The sequence below is a fragment of the Coregonus lavaretus genome (genome assembly GCF_964263955.1).
Source record: "Coregonus lavaretus genome assembly, chromosome: 11".
Taxonomy (NCBI): Eukaryota; Metazoa; Chordata; class Actinopteri; order Salmoniformes; family Salmonidae; genus Coregonus; species Coregonus lavaretus.
This window is the reverse complement of record NC_139998.1, coordinates 54149984-54174747: the sequence shown is the minus strand read 5'-3', so window position 1 is coordinate 54174747 and position 24764 is coordinate 54149984. Positions and strand designations below refer to the sequence as shown.

The 24764-nt window shown below is 43.9% G+C and overlaps 1 protein-coding gene across 1 annotated transcript; it reads left to right on the top strand.

The window, feature by feature from the left end:
• Nucleotides 1–702: 702 nt before the first annotated feature.
• On the top strand, nucleotides 703–24076 carry ppp1r2 (protein phosphatase 1, regulatory (inhibitor) subunit 2). Its single transcript, XM_084172177.1, has 6 exons — nucleotides 703–1071; nucleotides 7883–7990; nucleotides 8709–8789; nucleotides 18228–18325; nucleotides 21306–21476; nucleotides 23448–24076. The coding sequence occupies exons 1-6, from the start codon at nucleotides 935–937 to the stop codon at nucleotides 23459–23461; spliced, it is 609 nt and encodes a 202-aa protein (XP_084028303.1). The 5' UTR covers nucleotides 703–934; the 3' UTR covers nucleotides 23462–24076.
• Nucleotides 24077–24764: the final 688 nt, after the last annotated feature.

Genomic DNA, 24764 nt, shown 5'->3' with positions numbered 1-24764 from the left:
AGGTTGGCGGCACCTTAATTGGAGAGGACGGGCTCGTGGTAATGGCTGGAGCGGAATTAGTGGAATGGTATCAAACAAATGGTTTCTATCTGTTAGATGACATTCCATTTACACCGTTCCAGACATTATTATGAGCCGTCCTCCCCTCAGCGGCCTCCACTGATGCAGATAGATTATACAAGTGGTAAGGCATTTTCAACACACCAATGTTTCTTAAAAAGACTAGAAGAGTAGTCAATTTCTACTCAACCATTATATATATATATATATATATATATATATATATATATATATATATATATATATATATATATATATTAAACTGGAGTATGGGTATGACGCATCTCTGTGTCACAATAAGCGTTGTTATAGCAACTCTATATTCTCGGGATGATAAAAAAGAAGGGGGTGTCGGCGACGGTTGTCACTAGTTACCACAGCCATAAAGTCAAAATGGTTTGTATTGTAAAAATTAATGAAAACAAAAGCTTTTTGGTCCTAATTTAAGGTTAGGGTTAGGCATAAGGTTGGCAGTGTGGTTAATGTTAGGGTTAAGGGATTAGGGATAGTTAAAAATCTGATTTTAAGAAGAGGAATTGTAGAAATGGGCGGGGTTTATGACTTTGTGGCTGTAGTAACTAGTGACGACAGTCGGCGACTGCTGCTTTTTACCGCTAGTCGCCACCTAAACTCCAGTCGTCCGCACAGACAAAACAGCATGCGGTGTCCGGGGCATGCCCAATAGTTTCAGCTGTGAAGCCGAGCGTGTGTATGAGACAACCGGGAGTTTGGAGTGCAGGAACGGTTGTAGCGTTATCGGGTTTTGCTTTTTGAATCATTAAAGCAAAGGGCACAAAATAAAGGTGCAGTGCGTGACAGCTAGTTCTGAAAATTGACAACCACTCTCCGGTGAGTGACCTAGCGCCTTGTGGAAATGGCAGCTCCCCGGCCGATAAAAGGTATTCTGAAGAACAAGAACAGCGGGACGGGCATCAAAGTGGGTCCAGCCGAAGAAGTGCCAGTAGAGACTCCAGAACAAGTGGAACCTGGACTTCTGGAAGATGACCAACAGTGAGTAGACAGAGTCAGTTAGCTAGCTTAGTTTCTTGTTGACACCGACAGTCTAGGTAGCTTAGCTTACTCGGCGTTGGGTGCTGCCCTGGCTAAAAACTTTATGGACTTACTAGCTAACGTAACGTCGTCAGCAATGTGCCAGGTAACTTAGTACATAACGCTAACTAACTAGCTAGCTAACGTTAGCAAGTCGGTTGTCAGGCTTACTTTCCAATTTCCTCATATTGTTCTCACTAGACTGTTAGCTTACCAGTTCATGTTAGCAAGCCAATTTTGCTAGCTAGTTTGCCCGAGAAGGTAACATTAGCTAGCTACGTTACCTAGCTAACGTTAGCAACGTCACAAATGTCTGCTTGTTGTCAATGTCAGCTGATAAGGTGGCTAGTTAATAGTTTATCCGCGTAAATCTGGCTGTGTCGTCAGCCAACTCACTGAAGTTGGCTGTTAATGGTGGGTGATGAATGGGTTGACTGGCTAGCTATGGACAAAATGACAGGCAGTTGGCACAGCCATTTTTACCAGCGAAAACAAACAAACAATTTGGAAGTTGTTTTTTAATTTATTCTACAGATATGTTCAAATCCAGAGATTATTTTAGTAATTAGTTAACATTTCTTAAATCTTATGTTGGCATCAGGTATGTTAGCCAGCAAGTTACCCATTCCTACTATCCATCACACACAATGTACAGCAGTAGCTGAAGGATTCAGACCTGTAAATGATAAAGGCTCATTATCATTTTGTGGTGGGCACAGACAGTCCCATACAGTTTAGTTTCTAAGACCGTGGGTAAATTTGGAAGCTGGATGGTAGCCTACAGTACACTCCACCCTTTGTGCCTAGAGTGTCATCAGTGAGTATCTTCCCGACTGCTGTCAATGCACTGACCTCCACATCCCAAGCTGTCACATTATATTTACACCATGGCCTCAGTTGTCAGAACTGTGGTGAGTTTATGCCTGAAGTCAGGCGCCTCTGATGCATTGATCTCATTCACTTTGGCTCTTTCACCGCAGTGGCAAGACCAGATGTCTCAGGATAAAGTAACTGCGCTCCAGTTTCGGAGTGCTGCGTCTCCAAGTCTTCACTCATCTGTCCCATGCAAAATGGGTGATATATTGGCTACAATGTAACATTAAACTGTCAGTGAGCTAATCATTTTGAGCGGTTAAGTTGCTCAAATGATACCACTAGGAAATACGGCTTGGCTAATGGCAACAAGAGTGATGTCTTCTCAATTACAGGATGTCTTTTTAACAAAGAGCTGGTGGTCCGTGTGAAGATGCACAAGTGGATAGAGATGGAGGTTGTTCGAGTTTCAATAATTAATGCATGTGATTTATATAGTCAATGTATGGTGTTAGGTGGCTAGCCTTCATATAACCTACTATGAGGCTCATAACTTCCCATCCATGTGAAAATAAGCCATACAAGGATGGCATTTATCAGTGAATTCCATTCCCAGCAGTGAGTCAAGCCAGTTCTGTGTTGATACCAAAATAGTCTCTCTGTAGGAAATGGGTAAAAAGGTTTCCTGAACGATTCTTTGTGCAGCCAATCCCCAAATGTAGTGGGATGAGAGGCGCACGGCTGGCTGTGCTGTAGCCTACTCCTTCAATTCAGACCACGTCTGTAGAAAATGAACAAGAACACGCACACGCAGCTGCATGCACACACTCCTTCCGCACCAAGGGAACTGCTAGGGTTTTTCTATCCTGTCTCTCTGACGTACTCCCAAAACCACACATGGCTTATTTTCTCCTCACGACTCCTTTCAGGCTCTCTCCCAAATTTGAGCTTAAGCCATCTGTTCTGTCTGTATTAGTGTACTACTTTCAGTCAAAATCAGATTTAGCTTTGATGGATGAGCAGTAGGACCGAGACGATACTAGTGTTGCGAATTTTTTTTCCTTGGCAAAAATGAAACCACAAAGTAGACCGAACTATTTGGTCCTTTGAAAACCTGCTGTATGTAAAATATGGTGTGCCATAGCTTGGAAAATAAATGTCACTCTGGATGACAACATCATTTTGGTTTTGTTTTCCTAAAGTTAAATCTGCTTCGTGTTTTTGTTTCCTTTCCACGATACTAACGAATATCGCAATGCTGGTATCGTCCCGGCACTACTGAGCAGAGAGATTTATTGTTGAAGCATATTGTCACACTTAAAAATGTCCATCAACATTTCAAAACAGTCACGTGAGTTCTAATATTAAAGCTTTCACATAATGAAGTCACCATAGAACGTCAGGTAATAATGGAATGCTCAACTGGGACGTCAAAATATCAAGCTTGTTTTGCTATTTGATCAGGGAGGACAGCGGCATGTTCTCGCAGCAGTCTTTCGTTTTTTTTTATGGTGCAATTTAACTTAGTTTAGTAGAGAACTGTACACAGGTGTAGGAGGCTATTTACAATGAATGATGTTTAAAAAGTCTAGTTTTGACCTTACTTTTGACCAGACACTGTCATTCATAAAGCTAATTGAACACATGTGCCAGTGATATTATAACACTGCATGCTATTGTTATGGAGAAACTTGCCACATATTAAGCACTTTAACCTTCAACCTCAACACTATTTGGCTATCCCATCTCAAGGTTAGCTGTGCAGACGGAACAATGAATCAACTAAAGCTATCGGAATTGTATCATTGCCACAGCAGTTTCTCATTCTTTATTATAAAAAAAAAAAAAATATTTCACCTTTATTTAACTAGGCAAGTCAGTTAAGAACAAATTCTTATTTACAATGACGGCCTACACAGGCCAAACCCGGACGCTGGCCAATTGTGCGCCGCCCTATGGGACTCCCAATCACGGCCGGTTGTGATACAGCCTGGAGTCGAACCAGGAGGTCTGTAGTGACGCCTCAAGCACTGAGATGCAGTGCCTTAGACCGCTGCGCCACTCGGGAGCCCAAAGTCATGTATTGTTTGGGAAAACAGTACTTTGTACCTGAAGACATTCCAAAAGACGTGTTCCTATCTGTAGCAAGGGTTTTCCTCCAATTGGCAACAGATTTTCATGCAAATATTCTGAAACCTGCATAAAAACAATATGCACGTTTTTCCACCAGAGATGTGTTTCCATCAAATTGACTTGTTGCAGATAAAACGCTGCCTTATAAACAGCATGCTTTCCCGAGTTGTAGTGGGAGGACCACACAACATATAATCAAAGTTTACTTCGATATGATGGTTATTATATCAATATTTGCAGTTTCCACTGCCATTTCTCGCATAATTAATTTTACCAACACAAAAAGATCCTTTCTGTTACTGGCCCAGCGCTCATAACCGCTTGGCTGTGTTGTCATCGCTTGTGTTTCCCGCAGGGGACAGAAAGGGCTGGAGCTTTTAATTCATTATACAGCACCAAGGGGATATCCTGAGCCAGCTTTCCAAATATCCCTATTGCTGTCACAAAGCATTTGTCCACTCTGCACCTGTCCAGAGTCCAAACAATCACAACTTCCTGCCATAGAGTTCTAGAAAGAGTCACGGGGCATGACTATTGGTGCCCCATGACCAATACAGTCAAACATATTTTCTCAATTTCAATGTAGGCCATTTCATTGCACTCACTAATCAGTCAACATTGATGCACGGACCCCAAGCTCAAGTCATTCATTATTCATTAAAGCCAATGACTTTTAACTGAGTCACACGCATGGTTCCATGAAACTCTATCTCTCCTCCACTGACTTCGATGCCCCATCTGACCGTTTCATGAATGGGTTGAGGGACATGATTTTTCATACAGTGGGTAAAAACCATAGACGGGAACTGTATAGGAGCCTACAGACTGTTGCAGTACAGTAGATCAAATGGGCACTGCAGTCCTTTGACATTGGGCTCCGCTGGGTTCAACCAAAAAATATGTTTATTTAAAAACAGATTTATCTCAACATCAGTTGATTTCATCTGGGCTTTCCCCGCCTCTCCATGTCTGTACTACTCCATATATTGGCTTTGGTGTGCTCTGGTTCTACAAACAACACATTTTTTTACATTTTAGTTGTTTAGCAGGACCTCTTATCCAGAGCGACTTACAGTGGAGCGCATACATTTTCATATTGGTCCCCCCGTGGAAATCGAACCCACAACCCTGGCGTTGATAGCGCCATGCTCTTCCAGCTGAGCCACACGGGAACACAGCTGGAAAGCGTTGACCAGAGAGCTCTTTAACACATTGCTTGTCTTATAATATGCTATCTGATAGTGTAGCACTCCTCTCCAAAGCTCACTTCACTTACTGAGAGTTTTTAGAGGGATGTGCACAGCTGTCGGCGCCTCCAAGAGATGCTCACTCACTGCACACACACTGAATGGGAGAGCCAAATAGCGCCTGCCCGAGTCCGTTCTCGTAAGAGTGCTGTTTTTACCCGAAGAGGTGGTTGTCGTCATTCCATTATGTTTTTTTTTTATAGAAACGTTTTGTTCTGACTGGCTGCGTCAGGTCTTGAGTGGATTTGCACGTCTGCTGTTTACTGAAAATCAGGCCAGGCTGGCTGGCTGTGCCTGGGATGTGTTGTATAACCGTCCCCCCTCACACATACAGACGGATAAAGACAGACACAGAAATACACAGACTGACGTACAGACAGTTCGAGCAGTGCAACGTTACTGGTTCCTCTCCACTACTGGCTTGTCAACACTCCTCACATGCACATACATACAAGACTCCCTATCTGCCCTGGCCCAGATGCAGTCACGCTGACTTGGCCTTTGCTAAAATGATTTAGAAATTGGGCATCAAGGTAGGGTTCAAAGTCTGGTGAATGTAGCTGCATCAAAGTAGGGTTGGTGATGTGCTGCAGTAACTGCAAACTAGTCATTTCCACATATACAGTGAGCTCCAAAAGTATTAGGACAGTGACACATTTTTGTTGTTTTGGCTCTGTGCTCCAGCACTTAGGATTTGAAATTAGGATAAAGTGCAGATTGTCAGCTTTAATTTGAGGGTATTTTCATCCCTATCAGATGAACCGTTTACAAATTACAGCACCTTTTGTACATAGCCCTCTATTTTAGGGGACCAAAAGTATTGGGACAAATTCACTTGTGTGTTTTAAAGTAGTCAGAACGTTTAGTATTTGGTCCCATATTCATAGCACGCAATGATTACATCAAGCTTGTGACTCCAAACTGGTTGGATGCATTTGCTGTTTTGTTTTGGTTGTGTTTCAGATGATTTTGTGCCCAATAGAAGTTAATGGTAAATAATGTATTTTGTCATTTTGGAGTCACTTGTATTGTAAATAACAATAGAATGTTTCTAATCACTTCTACATTAATGTGGATGCTTCCATGATTACGGATAATCCTGAATTCATCGTGAATAATGATGAGTGAGATATTTGTTGTACATTTACCCCTTTTTCGTGATATCCAATTGGTAGTTAGTCTTGTCCCATCGCTGCGTCCTCTGAAACACGACCCTGCCAAGCCGCTCTGCTTCTTTATACACTGCTCGCTTAAGCCGGAAGCCAGCCGCACCAATGTGTCGGAGGAAACACCAAAAGTGTAGAGTCACAAGCTTTATGTAATCATTGCGTGCTAGGAATATGGGACCAAATACTTAACTTTTGACTACTTTAATACACATACAAGTGAATTTGTCCCAATACCTTTGGTCCCCTACAATGGGGGGGACTACGTACAAAAAGTGCTGTAATTTCTAAACGGTTCTCCCGATATGGATGAAAATACCCTCAAATTAATGCTGACCGTCTGCACTTTAACCTCCATAGTCAATGTATCATTTCAAATCCAAACTGCTGGAGCACAGTGCCAAAACAACAAAAACATGTGTCACTGTCCCAATACTTTTGGAACTCGGTGTATGTCTCTGACAATCTGTCATGTAATGATAACAACATTTTATGTTTTGTCTTCACTAGTTTGCATTGGTTTCTTACATGCATACCATGGGTTGTATATGTTATGAAACAGTGCTTAAGAGCCGGGCTACCTCAGCAAGTCTGACTGAGTAGTATGGATATGTGCCTCATCCGATGATGTGCCATTTTAGTGTGAGGCACAGCAGGACAAGGCACGTCTCCCATTTGATTTAGCCCAGTGCCATCGACACAGTCAAACTGCCTGCTGTGTGCCTGACTTATTGAGCACCTCTGTGTGTGTTTGTGTGTGTGTGAGGGGGAAGAGGTGTGTGTGTGTGTGTGTGTGTGTGTGTGTGTGTGTGTGTGTGTGTGTGAGTTAGCAGCTAGCGAAGGCTCTGCAGGATTACTGCAGCAGGGAGCAGATTTATCACCCTCTCCCCCCTGCCTCTCTGTCCCATGATGGCAGGCCTCTCCCCCCATAAACACGTCCGGCAGGCTGGCTGCTTTGACAAAGGGAGAGCGGGGTGTGCCAGTAGAGATAGTTTAACGGCTGTATTTGGCACTGTCTCCAAGTCCAGACAGCGGTGTTATTGAAGGCGCCAACTCCAGCCAGAAGCCCAGAGAGAGCCTACAATTTGTACCCGGGGAAGGCACATTTGTGAAGGATAAGCACCTCTATCCACCCACCAGCTCACTCACTCAATCATCCTCAGCATCACGCTGAAGGTGAAGTGACCCACGTCTGTACGAGGCCACCGTCATTTTCCGAACAATGAATCATTTAATTGTACATAATAAGACCCCTTTTGATTTAATTGCAGCCTTGTTTGTGTTCCCGAAATACACTACGGGAGTGAAAACTGGGGCACAGTAGTCCTAGATTAAATCTGCCAGGTCTCTAGGGTAATATCTGGTTGGCTTGAATACCACCCTGAGCTCTCCTCTCTGGAACCATTCTTTCAGGAAGAAGTCACAGAAATGGGACGAAATGAACATCCTGGCAACGTACCACCCGGCAGACAAGGACTACGGGTTGATGAAGATCGACGAGCCCAGCACGCCCTACAACAGGTGAGTTGCCCCATTCATTGTGTAAAGCGTGACACAATTCATTCTCATGAACAGGTAAGGACATAGTTACCCAGCGAATGTCAAAATGGCTTCCCATATTCAATGTTATCCAGTATTTCCAGTAAGTGTTTTGGACTTTTGTTACAAATACCTCATTATGGACTAATTCATGAATTGATTCAATTAGTTAAGCCTATTACATGTGAAAATTACAGTTGGGCTTTTCACACTACATATTCCTAGCCCTGGGCCAACCAAAAAAACAACTTACTTTTCTGGAGTTTAATATTCAAATTAGGTGACAACAGAGCTTTGTGATTGACTTTGCCTGAGAATAAACTCTGCTCTGGTAAGTTTGGTGTTATCCCACTTTAGAATGTGTGTGAACAGTCCTTTGACCCCCTGGGTAAATGTGACTAATGTGAGGTAGAATAGAGACTAGTCTGGGTTGATAATGTTTTTAGATAATATGTTCACCTCAGATTAAATACAATTCTGATAGCAGATTGGCCTGCTCTCACAGGGCACCTTAATTCTTGCAGTGCAGGTTCAGTGTGAGTGTGTGTGGATGAGTTTCTGCCCAGTCTGCATAAAACAGGGGGGGTCTAAACAAGCATGTAACCCAATCTGCCATAGCCGCTGCTTAGAAGGTCACCGCTGTGACACTCTGTTCTCTCCTTCTCTCCCCCCCCCCCTCCTCTCTTTCCCTCTTCCTCAGGATGGTGGGGGACGAGGAGGACGAAGGGGCGCACAGCGACTCAGAGGGCAACGCGCCAACTGTGGAAGACCTGGCCTCCAAGTAAGTTATCATCACTGACTGGATAGGTCTGGGAGGGAGAAGGAGGGTCATCATCACTGACTGGATAGGTCTGGGAGGGGGGAAGGAGGGTAATCACTGACCGGATAGGTCTGGGAGGGGGAAGGAGGGGCATCATCACTGACTGGATAGGTCTGGGAGGGGGGAAGGAGGGTCATCACTGACCGGATAGGTCTGGGAGGGAGAAGGAGGGTCAAAGTTCAAAGTTATTGGACTCCGGTTTGGAAGGTTAAAATGCTTATCAAAGCTGTATGAAGAGGGTAGTGATGCAACTCAAACATATATCTTAGCATCTCAAAACATCTCTGTCTTATGAGACGGAAGGTGGGGGATCTCACTATGGTTATGGCTTGAACGTGCTGTATAACAGAATGGATTTCAACTATTTGCAATAGGGTCTGGCTGCAGCAGATGCTGTGAGACATACGAGCTCAGACAGGATGCCGAATGGTGCCAGAGAGGATGGTGTGTTACCGCCACCAACAGCATGGGTGGTGAAATTACACTTAGAATTAGAAGATAGGTACTAGCTAGTGTGTGCTAGCTAGCTAGCTTGCTAGCTAGCTAGCTAGTGCTAGAGATAGTTTGTGCTAGCTAGTTTGTGCTAGCTAGCGGCTCAAGCAACAGTGGTTGACATAACGCCCTGGACCAGAGACTTAGTACGTCATCTGGTATGTGCGCACCACCCTGGAACAGAGCTACTGACTCGCGTGATACACGAGGCCAACAAACGTCTACTGGTTGCGCGCGCACATACAATTTGAGGTTCGTGGCGTCAGCGCGCATAATCTGCAGCTGGAAACTGCTCACTATTTGAGGCCAAGGGCATTTGATGTACCCCAACCCCCCCCCCCCCCAACCCCCCCACCGGTAACATTGAGTGTAGATGGAATTTCGCACTTGGGTAAATTGAACGATCAGCTAAATACTTTTGGAGCCCTCACTCAGAAGACTGTCTCACCAGTTGAGTTAACAGTAGAGGTGAAACTGCAGGAGGGAAATCTAAAATGAACACCCTTGCCTTTCGTGAACTGACACTGGCATATATGTTTTCCCTACTAGCACTGACTTTGCTGATAGCTACTTTATTGAGGACAAATGTACTTACTGTGATCTGTGATATGTGGTTGTCCCACCTAGCTATCTTAATATGAATGCACTAACTGTAAGTCGCTCTGGATAAGATTGCCTGCTAAATTACTCAAAATGTAAATGTAATCCATTTGAACTCTGCCGTCAAAGACCCTTATCCCATCAGCTCTATTTGACTAAAGGATAAGTAATTTCTTTGCGAAGAATCCAGTGATACACTCTCAATTAGCCTACAGTCCAAGATAAGCCACTCCCCAAACAAAAACACTGCCCTCGCAGTAACTGATACTGTGTTTATTTACCTATATCCCCTAAAACAGCGAAAGCTGGGGGCATGGCTAGGGTAACATTGTTAAGGTTGTTCAGTACCGGTGTAGTAGGAGCTAGTGGTACTGCCTTAGCATTAGCATTAGCACTAGTCGTAGAGTGGAGCAGATGCTCTGTCACAGCCTCAAGGCCAAACTCCACTGAGGCAAAGCTCTGTTACCACACACCTTATACCCACTTAACAGGCAGGGCGGTCAACCCTTTGTGTGTGTCTGTGTGTGTGTGTGTGTGTGTGTGTGTGTGTGTGTGTGTGTGTGTGTGTGTGTGTAAAGTAAGTAAAATGCCATTATAGCAGTCGCTTTTATCTAGTGCGTGCATACAGTTTTAGTACAGGTGTCCCATGCGGGAATTGAACCTACAACCCTAGCATTGCAAGCGCTCTGTGTGTCCACTCAGGTGTTTCTATTTCCTCTAAATTTGACTCCGCCTTGGACAAAGGCATTCATCTCAGTGTAACCTTTATCCCTCCAATGTATTTATTTATTTTTTATTTTACCTTTATTTAACTTAGGCAAGTCAGTTAAGAACAAATTCTTATTTACAACGACGGCCTACACCGACCAAACCCGACGCTGGGCCAATTGTGCGCCGCCCTATGGGACTCCCAATCACGGCCGGTTGTGATACAGCCTGGAATCGAACCAGGAGGTCTGTAGTGACGCCTCAAGCACTGAGATGCAGTGCCTTAGACCGCTGAGATGCAGTGCCTTAGACCGCTGAGATGCAGTGCCTTAGACCGCTGAGATGCAGTGCCTTAGACCGCTGAGATGCAGTGCCTTAGACCGCTGCGCCACTCGGGAGCTCAATGTTACCACACTACTGACACATGGTGTTTCTGTGCATTTCAGACAGCATGACTAATGCAGAGTGAGTAAGCCCCTGTGTCTCTTCACTGCTGTCTGTTCTCTCTGACAACGTTTTCATCCCGGTGTTGACTACTAGACCACCGATGCTCACGGCACACAACCATGTCTAACCTCACTGAGATTACCTCTCGTCCTAATATCCCCATAGAGTGCAGTGGAGCGTATTGGCTAAACATCACGTAATGGTGCTTTGATGGATCTCCGGCCAGTAATTTATTTCAGTGAAAACAGCTTGGATCGATAAATGCCGCTCCAATAGATCCCATCAACCCTACACCCGGGGGGAATGAGGACATCGTAACGGGAGGTGATTACGGGCTTAGATCAGTTTACTTCCTCCATAAATACAGACCTGTACCTGCAGCGCTGACTCGACCAGTCTGGCTGGTGTAAACTGCAAATGGAAATTAATAACAAACTTACACACAGCCTTGAATTGTGTTATGCTGCTTCGACATGTCAAATCAAACCGTATTTGTCACACGCTTCGTAAACAGAAGGTGTAGACTAACAGTGAAATGCTTACTTACGGGCCCTTCACAACAATGCAGAGAGAAAAATATAGAAAAAATAACTTAAGGAATAGGTACACAATGAGTAACAATAACTTGGCTATATACACAGGGTCCTCTGTAGCTCAGCTGGTAGAGCATGGCGCTTGTAACGCCAGGGTAGTGGGTTCGATCCCCGGGACCACCCATACGTAAAAATGTATGCACGCATGACTGTAAGTCGCTTTGGATAAAAGCGTCTGCTAAATGGCATATTATATTATTATATTACCAGTACCAAGTCGATGTGCAGGGGTACGAGGTAATTGAAGTAGATATGTACATATATAGTGCCTTCAGAAAAATATGCATACACCTTGATTTATTTTGTTGCGCTACAGCCTGAATTCAAAATGGATAAAATGTAATTTGTCACCCATTTACACACGATATCGCCTATTGACAAAGAGAGAACATGTTTTGTTTTTTAAAATTTTTGCAAATGTATTGATAATGAAATACATAAATGTCTCATTTACATAAGTATTCACACCCCTGAATCAATACATTGTAGAAGCACCTTTTGGCAGTGATTACAGCTGTGAGTATTTCTGGGTAAATCTCTTTTCACACCAGGATTGTGCAACATTTGCCCATTATTCTTTTAAGAATTCTTCAAACTGTCAAATTGGTTGTTGATCGTTGCTAGACATCCATTTTCAGGTCTTGCCATAGATTTTCAGGTAGATTTATGTAAAACAATGTTGGTTCCAGACTTTGCATCGTTACCGCATGCTGTGCGGTAGCAGAGAGAACTTTCTGACTTGGGTGGCTGAACAATTTTTGACAATTTTTAGGGCCTTCATCTGACACCGCCTGGTATAGAGGTCCTGGATTGCAGGAAGCTACCCACTGTAGCGCCATGAGGTCGGATGCCAAGCAGTGGCCATACCAAGCGGTGATGCATCCAGTCAAGATGCGGTCAATTGTGTAGCTGTAGAACTTTTTTATGATCTGAGGGCCCATGCCAAATCTTTTCAGCCTCCTCAGGGGGTCGTGCCACGTTCACCACTGTGTTGGTGTGTGGACCATGTTAATTCCTTAGTGATGTGAACACAGAGGAACTTTAAAGCTCTCGACCCGCTCCACTACAGCCCTGTCGATGTGCTTTGCCCTCCGTTTCCTGTAGTCCACGATCAGCTCATTTTGTCTTGGTGAAGTTGAGGTAAAGGTTGTTGTCCTGGCAACACACTGCCAGGTCACTGACCTCTTTTATAAGCAGTCTCGTCGTCGGTGGTAAGTTATCTCTACATTGAAATGACACTCAACCTCCCTCTGCAACTGGATCCTGGACTTCCTGACGGGCCGCCCACAGGTGGTAAGGGTAGGTAACAACACATCTGCCACACTGATCCTCAACACGGGGGCCCCTCAGGGGTGCGTGCTCAGGCCCCTCCTGTACTCTCTGTTCACCCATGACTGCATGGCCAGGCACGACTCCAACACCATCATTAAGTTTGCTGACGACACAACAGTGGTAGGCCTGATCACCGACAACGATGAGACAGCCTATAGGGAGGAGGTCAGAGACCTGGCCGTGTGGTGCCAGGACAACAACCTCTCCCTCAATGTGACCAAGACAAAGGAGATGATTGTGGACTACAGGAAAAAAAAGAGGACTGAGCACGCCCCCATTCTCATCGACGGGGCTGTAGTGGAACAGGTTGAGAGCTTCAAGTTCCTTGGTGTCCACATCACCAACGAACTATCATGGTCCAAACACACCAAGACAGTCGTGAAGAGGGCACGACAAAGCCTATTCCCCCTCAGGAGACTGAAAAGATTTGGCATGGGTCCTCAGATCCTCAAAAAATTATACAGCTGCACCATCGAGAGCATCCTGACTGGTTGCATCACTGCCTGGTATGGCAACTGCTTGGCCTCCGACCGCAAGGCACTACAGAGGGTAGTGCGTACGGCCCAGTACATCACTGGGGCCAAGCTTCCTGCCATCCAGGACCTCTATACCAGGCGGTGTCAGAGGAAGGCCCTCAAAATTGTCAAAGACTCCAGCCACCCTAGTCATAGACTGTTCTCTCTGCTACCGCACGGCAAGCGGTACCGGAGTGCCAAGTCTAGGTCCAAAAGACTTCTCAACAGCTTCTACCCCCAAGCCATAAGACTCCTGAACAGCTAATCATGGCTACCCGGACTATTTACACTGCCCCCCCACCCCATCCTTTTTACGCTGCTGCTACTCTGTTAATTATTTATGCATAGTCACTTTAACTCTACCCACATGTACATATTACCTCAACTACCTCAACTAGCCGGTGCCCCCGCACATTGACTCTGCAACGGTACCCCCCTGTATATATAGCCTCCCTACTGTTATTTTATTTTACTTCTGCTCTTTTTTTTCTCAACACTTTTTTTGTTGTTTTATTTTTACTTTTTTTGTTAAAAATAAATTCACTGTTGGTTAAGGGCTGTAAGTAAGCATTTCACTGTAATGTCTGCACCTGTTGTATTCGGCGCATGTGACCAATAAAATTGGATTTGATTTGACATTGTATCTTATCCCCCCATTAGTTGAAGGGATAAAGTACATGGATTTCAGTAATTTTTCATATTTGATGCAGTGTTCGTCACACGACACCACAAATGAAACGTTTATCGGCTTCGTCACAATCAACACGCCTAAGATAATGATAATGTTCGACTGGACAAGTCCCTGTTCCATCCACCTCGCCCACAACTGTCACAACTCAATGCACCGCCATCATCAGAACAAGACACAGGAAATCATGGCTGCTGGTGAAGGAAATAAAAGCGCTCGGAAAGGTCTCGGGTTTAAAGGACGCTGTTTGAAGTATTACATCAGTGGCAGTCTGGTCGGCTATTGCGCAGTCCTATTGGGTCTGGTCTTGAAAGAAATGTCTATGCTCTGGGCCTGTATCTACGTTGCTCCTGTCTACTCACATCAAAAGCCTGGTGTTGTGGAGATGGATGTCAGTAAGTGAATGAATGAGTGAAGAGGCTTGTTCTGCTCCAGGTCTGAAACTCTATCTGCTGCCATTGTTCTTTTTCACTCAGTGCTCCATTGTTCCACCTCATCCCATTCCCGCCTCAGAGAGATTAAAATGGCTACTGCCTGGTCTCTCGCTCCTTCGTTTTCTTTGTCCCTCCCCCTCTTTCTCTTACACATAAACACACAAACTCATTTTGTTTCTCTCTACTTTCGTCCCACTCCCGTCCCTTCCTCCTTCCCCTCTTCCTTTCTGATTCTTTCATCTCACTCTGTTCCTGCCCTCAGCTGTCTGCCTCCCCGAGAGAATAGTCTTTTCTCCAGGGCCTATTGTTTTTTTCTTCTTCTCTATTGTTTTTTTGTTCTTCTCTATTGTTTTTTTCTTCTTCTCTATTGTTTTTTTTTCTTGTTTTTTTCTTCAATTGATTTTTTTCTTCTTCTCTTGCTCCTTAGAGGTCATTTAGAAAGTGAATGTGGACCAGGAAATGTTCTGATAGTGACTACTGCTATGCTCATCTCCTCCCAGTAGAAAACTCCATAGATGTAGAGCTCATAATCCTACTATGATATTGTCTATGACTCAATCTCGCTGGCCTTCACGAACAAGAATGTTAATTAAGGACAAAATGGATTCATTAGAAGTGTTTCTCACAGTCAAAAGTCCGATTATTGTGCCATGTCCCAAAGTTCAGCTTGACTGTAGGAAGAGGGAAAGAATGAATGGCTTCCTCTGAAGGCGTGAAAGGTTGCCAGATTCAGCTGGACAAAAATGAGGGAATTATCGAGGCACTGACTGAACACAAGCAGTGTGAATCGTGACTTTCCCTTGGGTTTCACCCATAAGAATCTAAGGCGGGGGGGGGGTTGGGATTTGAAGACCCCTCAAAGTAAAAAAAAAAAAATACATATTTGAAGAAACATTTTATTTATTGAATAACAGATTCACTACGTGGAACAACAGATAGTCCTTACTGCTATTAGCCCATACAAACGCATTGAATAACATATTCACTACATGGAACAACAGATAGTCCTTACGGCTATTAGCCCATACAAACTCATTGAATAACATATTCACTACGTGGAACAACAGATCCCCCCCCAAAAAAAATCTAAAGAAAGTTGGTTCTGAACCGTCTATCCTGTATCTGAGCGATAAGAAAGATCAGGAAACATGTATTAAAAAATATATACAGTGGGGAAAAAAAGTATTTAGTCAGCCACCAATTGTGCAAGTTCTCCCACTTAAAAAGATGAGAGAGGCCTGTAATTGTCATCATAGGTACACGTCAACTGTGACAGACAAAATGAGGGAAAAAAATCCAGAAAATCACATTGTAGGATTTTTTATGAATTTATTTGCAAATTATGGTGGAAAATAAGTATTTGGTCAATAACAAAAGTTTCTCAATACTTTGTTATATACCCTTTGTTGGCAATGACACAGGTCAAACGTTTTCTGTAAGTCTTCACAAGGTTTTCACACACTGTTGCTGGTATTTTGGCCCATTCCTCCATGCAGATCTCCCCTAGAGCAGTGATGTTTTGGGGCTGTCGCTGGGCAACACGGACTTTCAACTCCCTCCAAAGATTTTCTATGGGGTTGAGATCTGGAGACTGGCTAGGCCACTCCAGGACCTTGAAATGCTTCTTACGAAGCCATTCCTTCGTTGCCCGGGCGGTGTGTTTGGGATCATTGTCATGCTGAAAGACCCAGCCACGTTTCATCTTCAATGCCCTTGCTGATGGAAGGAGGTTTTCACTCAAAATCTCACGATACATGGCCCCATTCATTCTTTCCTTTACACGGATCAGTCGTCCTGGTCCCTTTGCAGAAAAACAGCCCCAAAGCATGATGTTTCCACCCCCATGCTTCACAGTAGGTATGGTGTTCTTTGGATGCAACTCAGCATTCTTTGTCCTCCAAACACGACGAGTTGAGTTTTTACCAAAAAGTTATATTTTGGTTTCATCTGACCATATGACATTCTCCCAATCCTCATCTGGATCATCCAAATGCACTCTAGCAAACTTCAGACGGGCCTGGACATGTACTGGCTTAAGCAGGGGGACACGTCTGGCACTGCAGGATTTGAGTCCCTGGCGGCGTAGTGTGTTACTGATGGTAGGCTTTGTTACTTTGGTCCCAGCTCTCTGCAGGTCATTCACTAGGTCCCCCCGTGTGGTTCTGGGATTTTTGCTCACTGTTCTTGTGATCATTTTGACCCCACGGGGTGAGATCTTGCGTGGAGCCCCAGATCGAGGGAGATTATCAGTGGTCTTGTATGTCTTCTATTTCCAAATAATTGCTCCCACAGTTGATGTCTTCAAACCAAGCTGCTTACCTATTGCAGATTCAGTCTTCCCAGCCTGGTGCAGGTCTACAATTTTGTTTCTGGTGTCCTTTGAAAGCTCTTTGGTCTTGGCCATAGTGGAGTTTGGAGTGTGACTGTTTGAGGTTGTGGACAGGTGTATTTTATACTGATAACAAGTTCAAACAGGTGCCATTAATACAGGTAACGAGTGGAGGACAGAGGAGCCTCTTAAAGAAGAAGTTACAGGTCTGTGAGAGCCAGAAATCTTGCTTGTTTGTAGGTGACCAAATACTTATTTTCCACCATAATTTGCAAATAAATTCATTAAACATCCTACAATGTGATTTTCTGGATTTCTTTTTCTCAATTTGTCTGTCATAGTTGACGTGTACCTATGATGAAAATTACAGGCCTCTCTCATCTTTTTAAGTGGGAGAACTTGCACAATTGGTGGCTGACTAAATACTTTTTTCCCCACTGTATATATATATTTACATGTATTTAACCCCTTATTTTTGACACTAAACAGTCTCCATATACTGTATACTTCCATTCATTTTTTTCAACTGGTACCAGGGGACCTTCAGACGAGTCTTGTGAGCACAACAACCAACATGTACGTGTTCGTGAGAGTCTCACCTTTTACACAGAGGGGTCATATTAGGCTGTAGCCAAAACTGTAAGGACGCTACCGACAGAAGTTGGCAGATCGGCTGTACCGACTTCAGACGAGTCCCAAGACGCATCTTTCCATAGACGCTCTACGAGAGTCATCTTTTCCATAGAGCGGTCGTAATAGTTTGTAGGCCACACGATTTTGTGAGAAGACCGACGTTCGGAATGTGTCATGGTCAGGAAAAACACCGCTCTAGCTCCGTCACCTTTCACCGCAGATGCGGAAGTGTTACATAGGTGTATGCGGTGGATTGAGATGCATCCAATGCAAAAGAAACCGATATCTCTAGCTTAAACTAAACGGACACGTTTTTATGGGGATTTTTTTATTATGTTTTTTTTTCTTCCCGTTTGGTGCTGATGGCCGTCATGGGTCAACGTCAATTCACGTGTTCTGATGGCCGTCATGGGTCAACGTCAATTCACGTGTTCTGATGGCCGTCATGGGTCAACGTCAATTCACGTGTTCTGATGGCCACACCTGCTTCCACTGCACACATTTATTTATGTCTCTTTCTTTGTCACACTCCCCCCTCTCTTTCTCACACTTATTGTCTCCTCTCTCTCTCACTTTCTCTCGATCTCTCTCTCTCTCTCTCTCTCTCTCTCTCTCTCGCTCTCTCCAGGTTGGCGGCGGCAGAAGGAACAGAACCACGCTTCATGAGAGAGGAGGAAGAGGAGGAGAGCAGTGAGGAAGAGGATGAACTAACCCCAGAGAATCAAGGTGGGCCCTGCATCCCCCTCCCCCCTCCTCGTCATCCTCCTCTCACCCCCTCACGTTGTCTCTATTCCCTCTGGGCATCAGGCCCGGACCTTTCCTTGACCTCTCCCTGTGTTGTCAAGCGCTGTGTGCCCTGATAACGGGTTGTCTCAGCTCAGCAGCCCCGGGCACGGCCGACGGTCCAAACGGAGCTCGCTCCCGGGGACCGTTCCAGTTGACTCGAGTCCATTTTGGCTCCAGACACACACGTCTCTCTCCTCGCTTTCCTGCATTTTTATCTCAGGAGTACAGGGGAAAGCAAATACTGAAATGTGTGTAGTACGAGGCGTGTCCAGACATACCCGTCATAGACCTATAATAGAATGTTCAACATTACAGAACATTGCTTTGAGTTAGAATTCTACCCATTTTTAAATAATAACTTTGAATATGAGACCTGGTGAAAGACACTTCATACATACTATTCATCAGAGTTAGATGGGCCATCAACTGAATATAAAATGTATTTAATATTAGATTATCTTTTGATTTTCAAAACTGAGTGACCTGGATTTGAAGTAGTTCCCCCCCCCCCAGTGTGAATCTCCCAGTATAGTGGTGACTAGACTAGAAAATGAGGAGTTGGATAAAATCAACAAGGGAATTGATGGAGTGATTTCGATGACTAGTAGTAACAAAAGTCATCCCCAACACATTGAGCCGGCTGTCCCCCAACCTCACACTGGTACTCCATGTGACTGTACCACTGTGACTTCCCTAAGCCACCTGACATTGGCTTCCAAATTTTGAAATCTGTGTCACATCCTCTCTCCCACCTAATTTCCATGAAACAATGTCCCTCAAGGTTGTTGCTCCACACTCCAAAGCTATTGTTTGCTAAAAATAAGCCTCTCCTGACCTGCCTCTCGCAGCACCGTGTACGGCTGCAGTTGCAAGTAGTCTTTGAAAATGTATCTTACTGCTTTCACGAAGGGTTCATGGTATGTTGGCTGTAAACATTTATTGAAAGAAATCCCAATTTTTACCTCTTTCTTGTCGGCATTTGCTTTTCGTATAGCCACCGTTACCTTTGCCGGGAAGGAGCAAGAAACATTCAACTTTGACCCCGTTGTTGTGACCATGTCATGGTAACCTGACAGCTGCATGTTCTAAATTCCTCCGTTTCAATAGACTTTCCACTGCTTTCATTTCTTACATTCACAACAGTAGATTAGCAGCTTGCCATAGTTCCCTTGTATTTTCCTGTTGTGGAGAATAGTAAGTTGGCTACTCAAAACGTTGTCAGGCATATTCTGGTAATTATGAGGTGGGTAGACAAATAAATCCATTAATTTGTTTATGCAGGTCCTAAGAAACACAAGATGAATAACGTATTTTCTAAAGAATAGAATAGCATATTTTGAATGTTACTGGTCTGTGCAGCCCATGGCTGCAACATGCAAATGAAATCAATAGTTATTATTTGGTTCATTAAACAGACGAGACACAATTAGCTTACATTTCCCTGCCCTGATCACAGTCAACACACATGGGGCCTATATTTTATAGTAAGAATGTATATAATGGAATATAACAGAATAAAATATAAATAATATTTTTCCTACACAACTTGATTGTCACGAACGTGTGGAACCGCTGTCATAAAAGTTATATTTTAAAAACTGAGCCCATGTCCTCTTGTATTTTGCCATAGAAACATTTAGAATCTGCTCTTTCTGATCATGTAAAGACATAACAAGTTCAGGAAGTAGCTTTTTTGATCCACGTTGGACGTGATCACACCATCGCTCACTTTCTCTTCTTTCAAACTCCCCAACATTTATTTTGGCCGAAGACAGAAACTACAAATCGCTAGTAGGCTAATAAGTTAGACTTATGCATATTAACCCATTTATTAGCAAAATACAAGGGCCTATAAATATTTACCTGTCAAGAAAAATAAATATGAAATGGCAGTGTGCATTCTCCCAGGCTAAATGTGACAATAGACAAGACAGCTCAAGGACAGAACTACATACATTTAAATGGAGAGAATGAATGCATTAAAAGCTTTTCTGTGAAGCTTTGTCACTGACAAGTACAAGTTTGATGTTGGACAACAATAGAATGTTCATGATTTAATGCGTGCCAAAGACAGTAAGATGAAAGGAGACATTTATACTGAGGGGTTGGCGGGAATTTTAAATACGTTACCGCAATCATGACCAGGTCGGTTGGCGGAAATAAAAGTACAGGCTTTGTTTCAGATATAAAGAAAAGGCGACAAAAAGTTGACTGACATTTTTTTGGGTATGAAAGGTATATTTGTGTAGTAGTAGATTGATGCTATAAGCCCTGGATTTAGAAAGCAGCTTTTTACAGTATTTCATCTCAGAACCATGTCCTTGAAAGTGGATTAGATTCTACTGGAGATGTTCAGTCAGGATCCTCATACAAATTGTTTATGGTTGATGTATTGATCCATGAACCGCCATTTGAGGAGGAGTGTGTTAAGACTCTCCCTTTCCTTTCAGCTAAAACGTCCCTTTTCCTTCAGCTTTTGAATGCTCCATCCCAGCCTCCCCTAAAGTAGCTCTCTATTTGTCTCCTCCACAGACTGTGTAAATCAGGATATTTACAGTACGTCTCTGAGTTGTGGCTCCCCCTAGCCTCCCTTCTACCACATTGCCTCTCGCTCTCTCTTCTCGATCTCTCTCTTCTCGATCTCTCTCTTCTCGAGCTCTCTCTCTTCTCGAGCTCTCTCTCTTCTCGAGCTCTCTCTCTTCTCGATCTCTCTCTCTTCTCGATCTCTCTCTTCTCGATCTCTCTCTTCTCGATCTCTCTCTCTTCTCGATCTCTCTCTCTTCTCGATCTCTCTCTCTCCTCGATCTCTCTCTCTCTCCTCGATCTCTCCTCGATCTCTCTCTCTCCTCGATCTCTCTCTCTCCTCGATCTCTCTCTCCTCTCGATCTCTCTTCTCAATCTCTCTCTTTCTCTCCATCAGTGAAAAAGAAGCAGTTCCAAATGATGAGGAAGATGCACTACAACGAGGGCCTCAACATCAGGATGGCCCGGCAGCTCATAGCCAACGAGCTGGCGGAAGAAGAGGACGAGGACGAAGAGATGAGGGAGGACACGGAAACGGAGGACATCAACGTAGACCCCCCGCAAGACGGTAAGACAAATGGGGATACTCCGAAACCTTAAGTATTGAGCTGTGTTCGAATACTAACCGCTCTAACTGTACTATTTGTGACGTAAATTGAGGATGTAGTATGCTTATTGGTCATAGTATGGATATAGTTATTATGGCAGAAGTTCCCGGATGTCGTGCTAAATTTGTCAAAATACGGAGTATACAAGCAGTGGACACTATTTCTGTGATTTTAGGGCTCATAATCTACTCCGATTTCAGAGCACTCTCGTCTGAGTGTGCCAGAGTGCAGAATAACTGATTTAATTTACAAACGCTCAACACTTGTTGAATATGGCCGATGTCAGTAAACGCAGTACAGTTACAGGCACCAGCGCTCTGGATAACATGAAAACAGCCTAACCAGCTCTGCTAGGGTGAGTAAAATGGTCAGAGTGAGGTGTTCTCTCATTTGTCTGGAAATAACTAGCCAATGTTAGCCAGTTAGCTTGGGTGCTTGACTGCCATTGTGAGGTCAGAACGCTCGGATCAACCCTACTCCTCGGCCACAGCGTCCAGTGTGCGCTCCATGAGCGAAACACTCTGAATTTATGAATGGACAATCTGACAACTCTCCGGATTTACGAACGCCCAGAGCGCACTCTGAGCGCACTCCAGATTGAATGTACGAACAGACCCGAAATCGTAAAATGTCTAACTAGTCATTTGTTATGCTAACATGCTAGCAAGAGGTTGCATAGCAACAGCATCAACTTCCGGTAGACAGGCAAAGCGCTAGTACGCTCAACTGAAAGGATACAGTTCGTTTTATAGTATACTAAAATGAACTTATAGTATGTAGTATATACTCATTAAGTATGTAGTGTAAAGCATGTTAGTATGGTTATTCGGACACAGCTTTGGTCTTTTAAATTAATTAATTTGATTTTAAAGGCCGCAATAATCTCAATGTATTAAATTCAGTTTCGAAAAGTCTTAGAAAGTGAGACGGAGATGACTACAGTGTTTCCGGTATATTGTGCCACTGCTTAATTGTAGCCACCATTGCCCAAATTATAACTTGTGTAATCTAATAATATTTATGTTTGCCAGTGTGAGTCGGGCTGTTGCTGGAAGAGAGAGGAGAGCCCAGTTGAGCAACATTTCAAAATGGAATTGCACAAAAAACATGCAGGCAAATTAATCTCTAAAGAGCCAAAAAGATATCTGATTATAGTGGATTGTATTTTGACATGTTGCACATCAAAATATCCATAATGCATTCCCCGAACATGTTAGATGAAATAGCTAACTTTTTTCATGTTTTACTTGGCACTGGAAAAAGTCAGTCTGGAGCCCTCCCACACCCGTTAGGCTACAGGAGAATGCTCATTGCTAAAATAGCACACCTGGCTTATAATATGAGCCGTGGAGGTTATAACCTTTTGGTGTAATAGCCAGCCCTACAAATGACTTTTTGCGAACATAAACTCATTTCTTGAGAGGAATATTAGCAGGTGTGTGGCGTGCACTGAACATCAGGAGTATGGGGAACCATCTAGAAAGGCAATCGGATTCTAAGAGGGTTAGATAAGTGTAAACTCCACTCAAAGGTTACCAGGCCCTGATTTTAGTAGGCCCTCCAAATGTCAGAGGTCACGCAGTCCTCTGCAGGGGGACTGGTGTGGCACGATGGGAAAAGGTTGAAGGTCTTAATGCTGGACTCTGAACAGTCTGAAATTGAGAACTGGGCCCGTATTCACAAAGCGTGTCAGTGTAGGAGTGGTGATCTAGGATCAGGACCGACCTCTTATTCATTGTGATTTTAAAAAGGCAAAACTGATCCTGGATCAGCACTCCTACTCTTGAGAAGCTTTGTGAATACGGGCCATGTTCCCTCTACTATAAGACTACTAAAATGTTAGCATTTCTGCTGCTTCTCTGTTAGATTTGCTGTTGTATTAATTAACACATATGGTGCTGTCACTCACATTTCCTCTCTTTTGATTGCAGCTCTGGATTCCTAGAGGAGGAGGACATGCCACCACTCCTGTCCCCAGCCTATGTGTCTCGGCTCATGAAACATTCAAAAGAGACACTTCGCTACGTGTTACAGTGCCGGGCCATAGAGCAGTCGGCTTCATAACCTCCCCTCGAACACCCCCCCCCCCCCCCTCCTCTTCACGCGTGTGTATTTTTCCCAGAAACACTGCAATGCATATCGACCCTGCCGGTCGCTTCTCCTCGTTGCAGACTCCCTCTCAAAAACTTGCCGTCACTTCAAAGGAAACCAGACCCATAGGAACCGAGACCTAAAGACTGTTATAACAGACTGTTATTATCATCGAGGACTCCTGCCTCACTCCTTGCTCAATCACTCACCCACGCGCTCGCTCGCTCGCTAGCTGCTGTTTGTCTGTCTTTTGATTGTCCGACTGTCCCGGCTCCTCCTGAGCCCCTGGCGTAAGCTGTCGGAAACCCCACTTCTTAAAAAAAATAGCAGCACCCATTGGATGGAAGTGGTGGATAATTATGATGACGGTGGTGGGAGGGTAGGAGGATTTTGGTCTCTTTCTTTTTTGTGTTTAGTTCCTCCTGTACCCGTACCTGTTTAAAAAATAAAATAAAATAAAAAGTAACTAGCAACAGAACCATCATTGGAGAAACCTTGTTGAGATAGCTGCTGTTCTGGTTTTTTTTGTCTCTGCCTTCTCCGTTCCCCTGATCTTGGATGTAGGCTTGTCTGGTGTAGATATAGGAACAGCATACTCGGCATCTTCAACCAGCCCACAAGGCACCTCGATGTCCAAGGTGACCAGCATTTCAGTCCTACATGATATATATACACGCCCGCTATAGGATTTGGTACAGGACGTACATGTCCGCTGACTTAATAGGAATAGATGTGTTTCCAACAAGGTCCCATTCTCTTAACAGGGTGGCTAATGTACTGAAACTGACAGCAATAAAGTGATCATTTGATTATGGATCGCTTTGTGATAAAAGTAACAATACAATTGCGTAATATATATATATATATATATATATATATAACGTCATTTCTCACAGGACATCAGCGTATCAAAATGTAGATGTCCGTGCTTGCCATTTATACCTAATGAAACCCAGCTGTATTATGCATGGCTAACAAAGCCTTGAGCTCATCAGCACTAAAACCATGTTTGCTCACTAACCGAATAAGAAGGACAACGTTGGGGGAAATAAACCTCCCAGAAAAGGTTTATACTACTGATAAGCAGGGGGTGTATTCACCAGTGACCAAACGGGCCAAAACGGCGAGGGACTAACCTGCATTTTGTTCAATAGGAA

Coding starts and splice junctions, on each gene's coding strand:
- ppp1r2 (XM_084172177.1), top strand. CDS start 935: ATGGCAGCTCCCCGGCCGATAAAAGGTATTCTGAAGAACAAGAACAGC. Junction 1,072..7,882: donor CTTCTGGAAGATGACCAACA/GTGAGTAGACAG, acceptor CCATTCTTTCAG/GAAGAAGTCACAGAAATGGG. Junction 18,326..21,305: donor ACTAACCCCAGAGAATCAAG/GTGGGCCCTGCA, acceptor TCTCTCCATCAG/TGAAAAAGAAGCAGTTCCAA.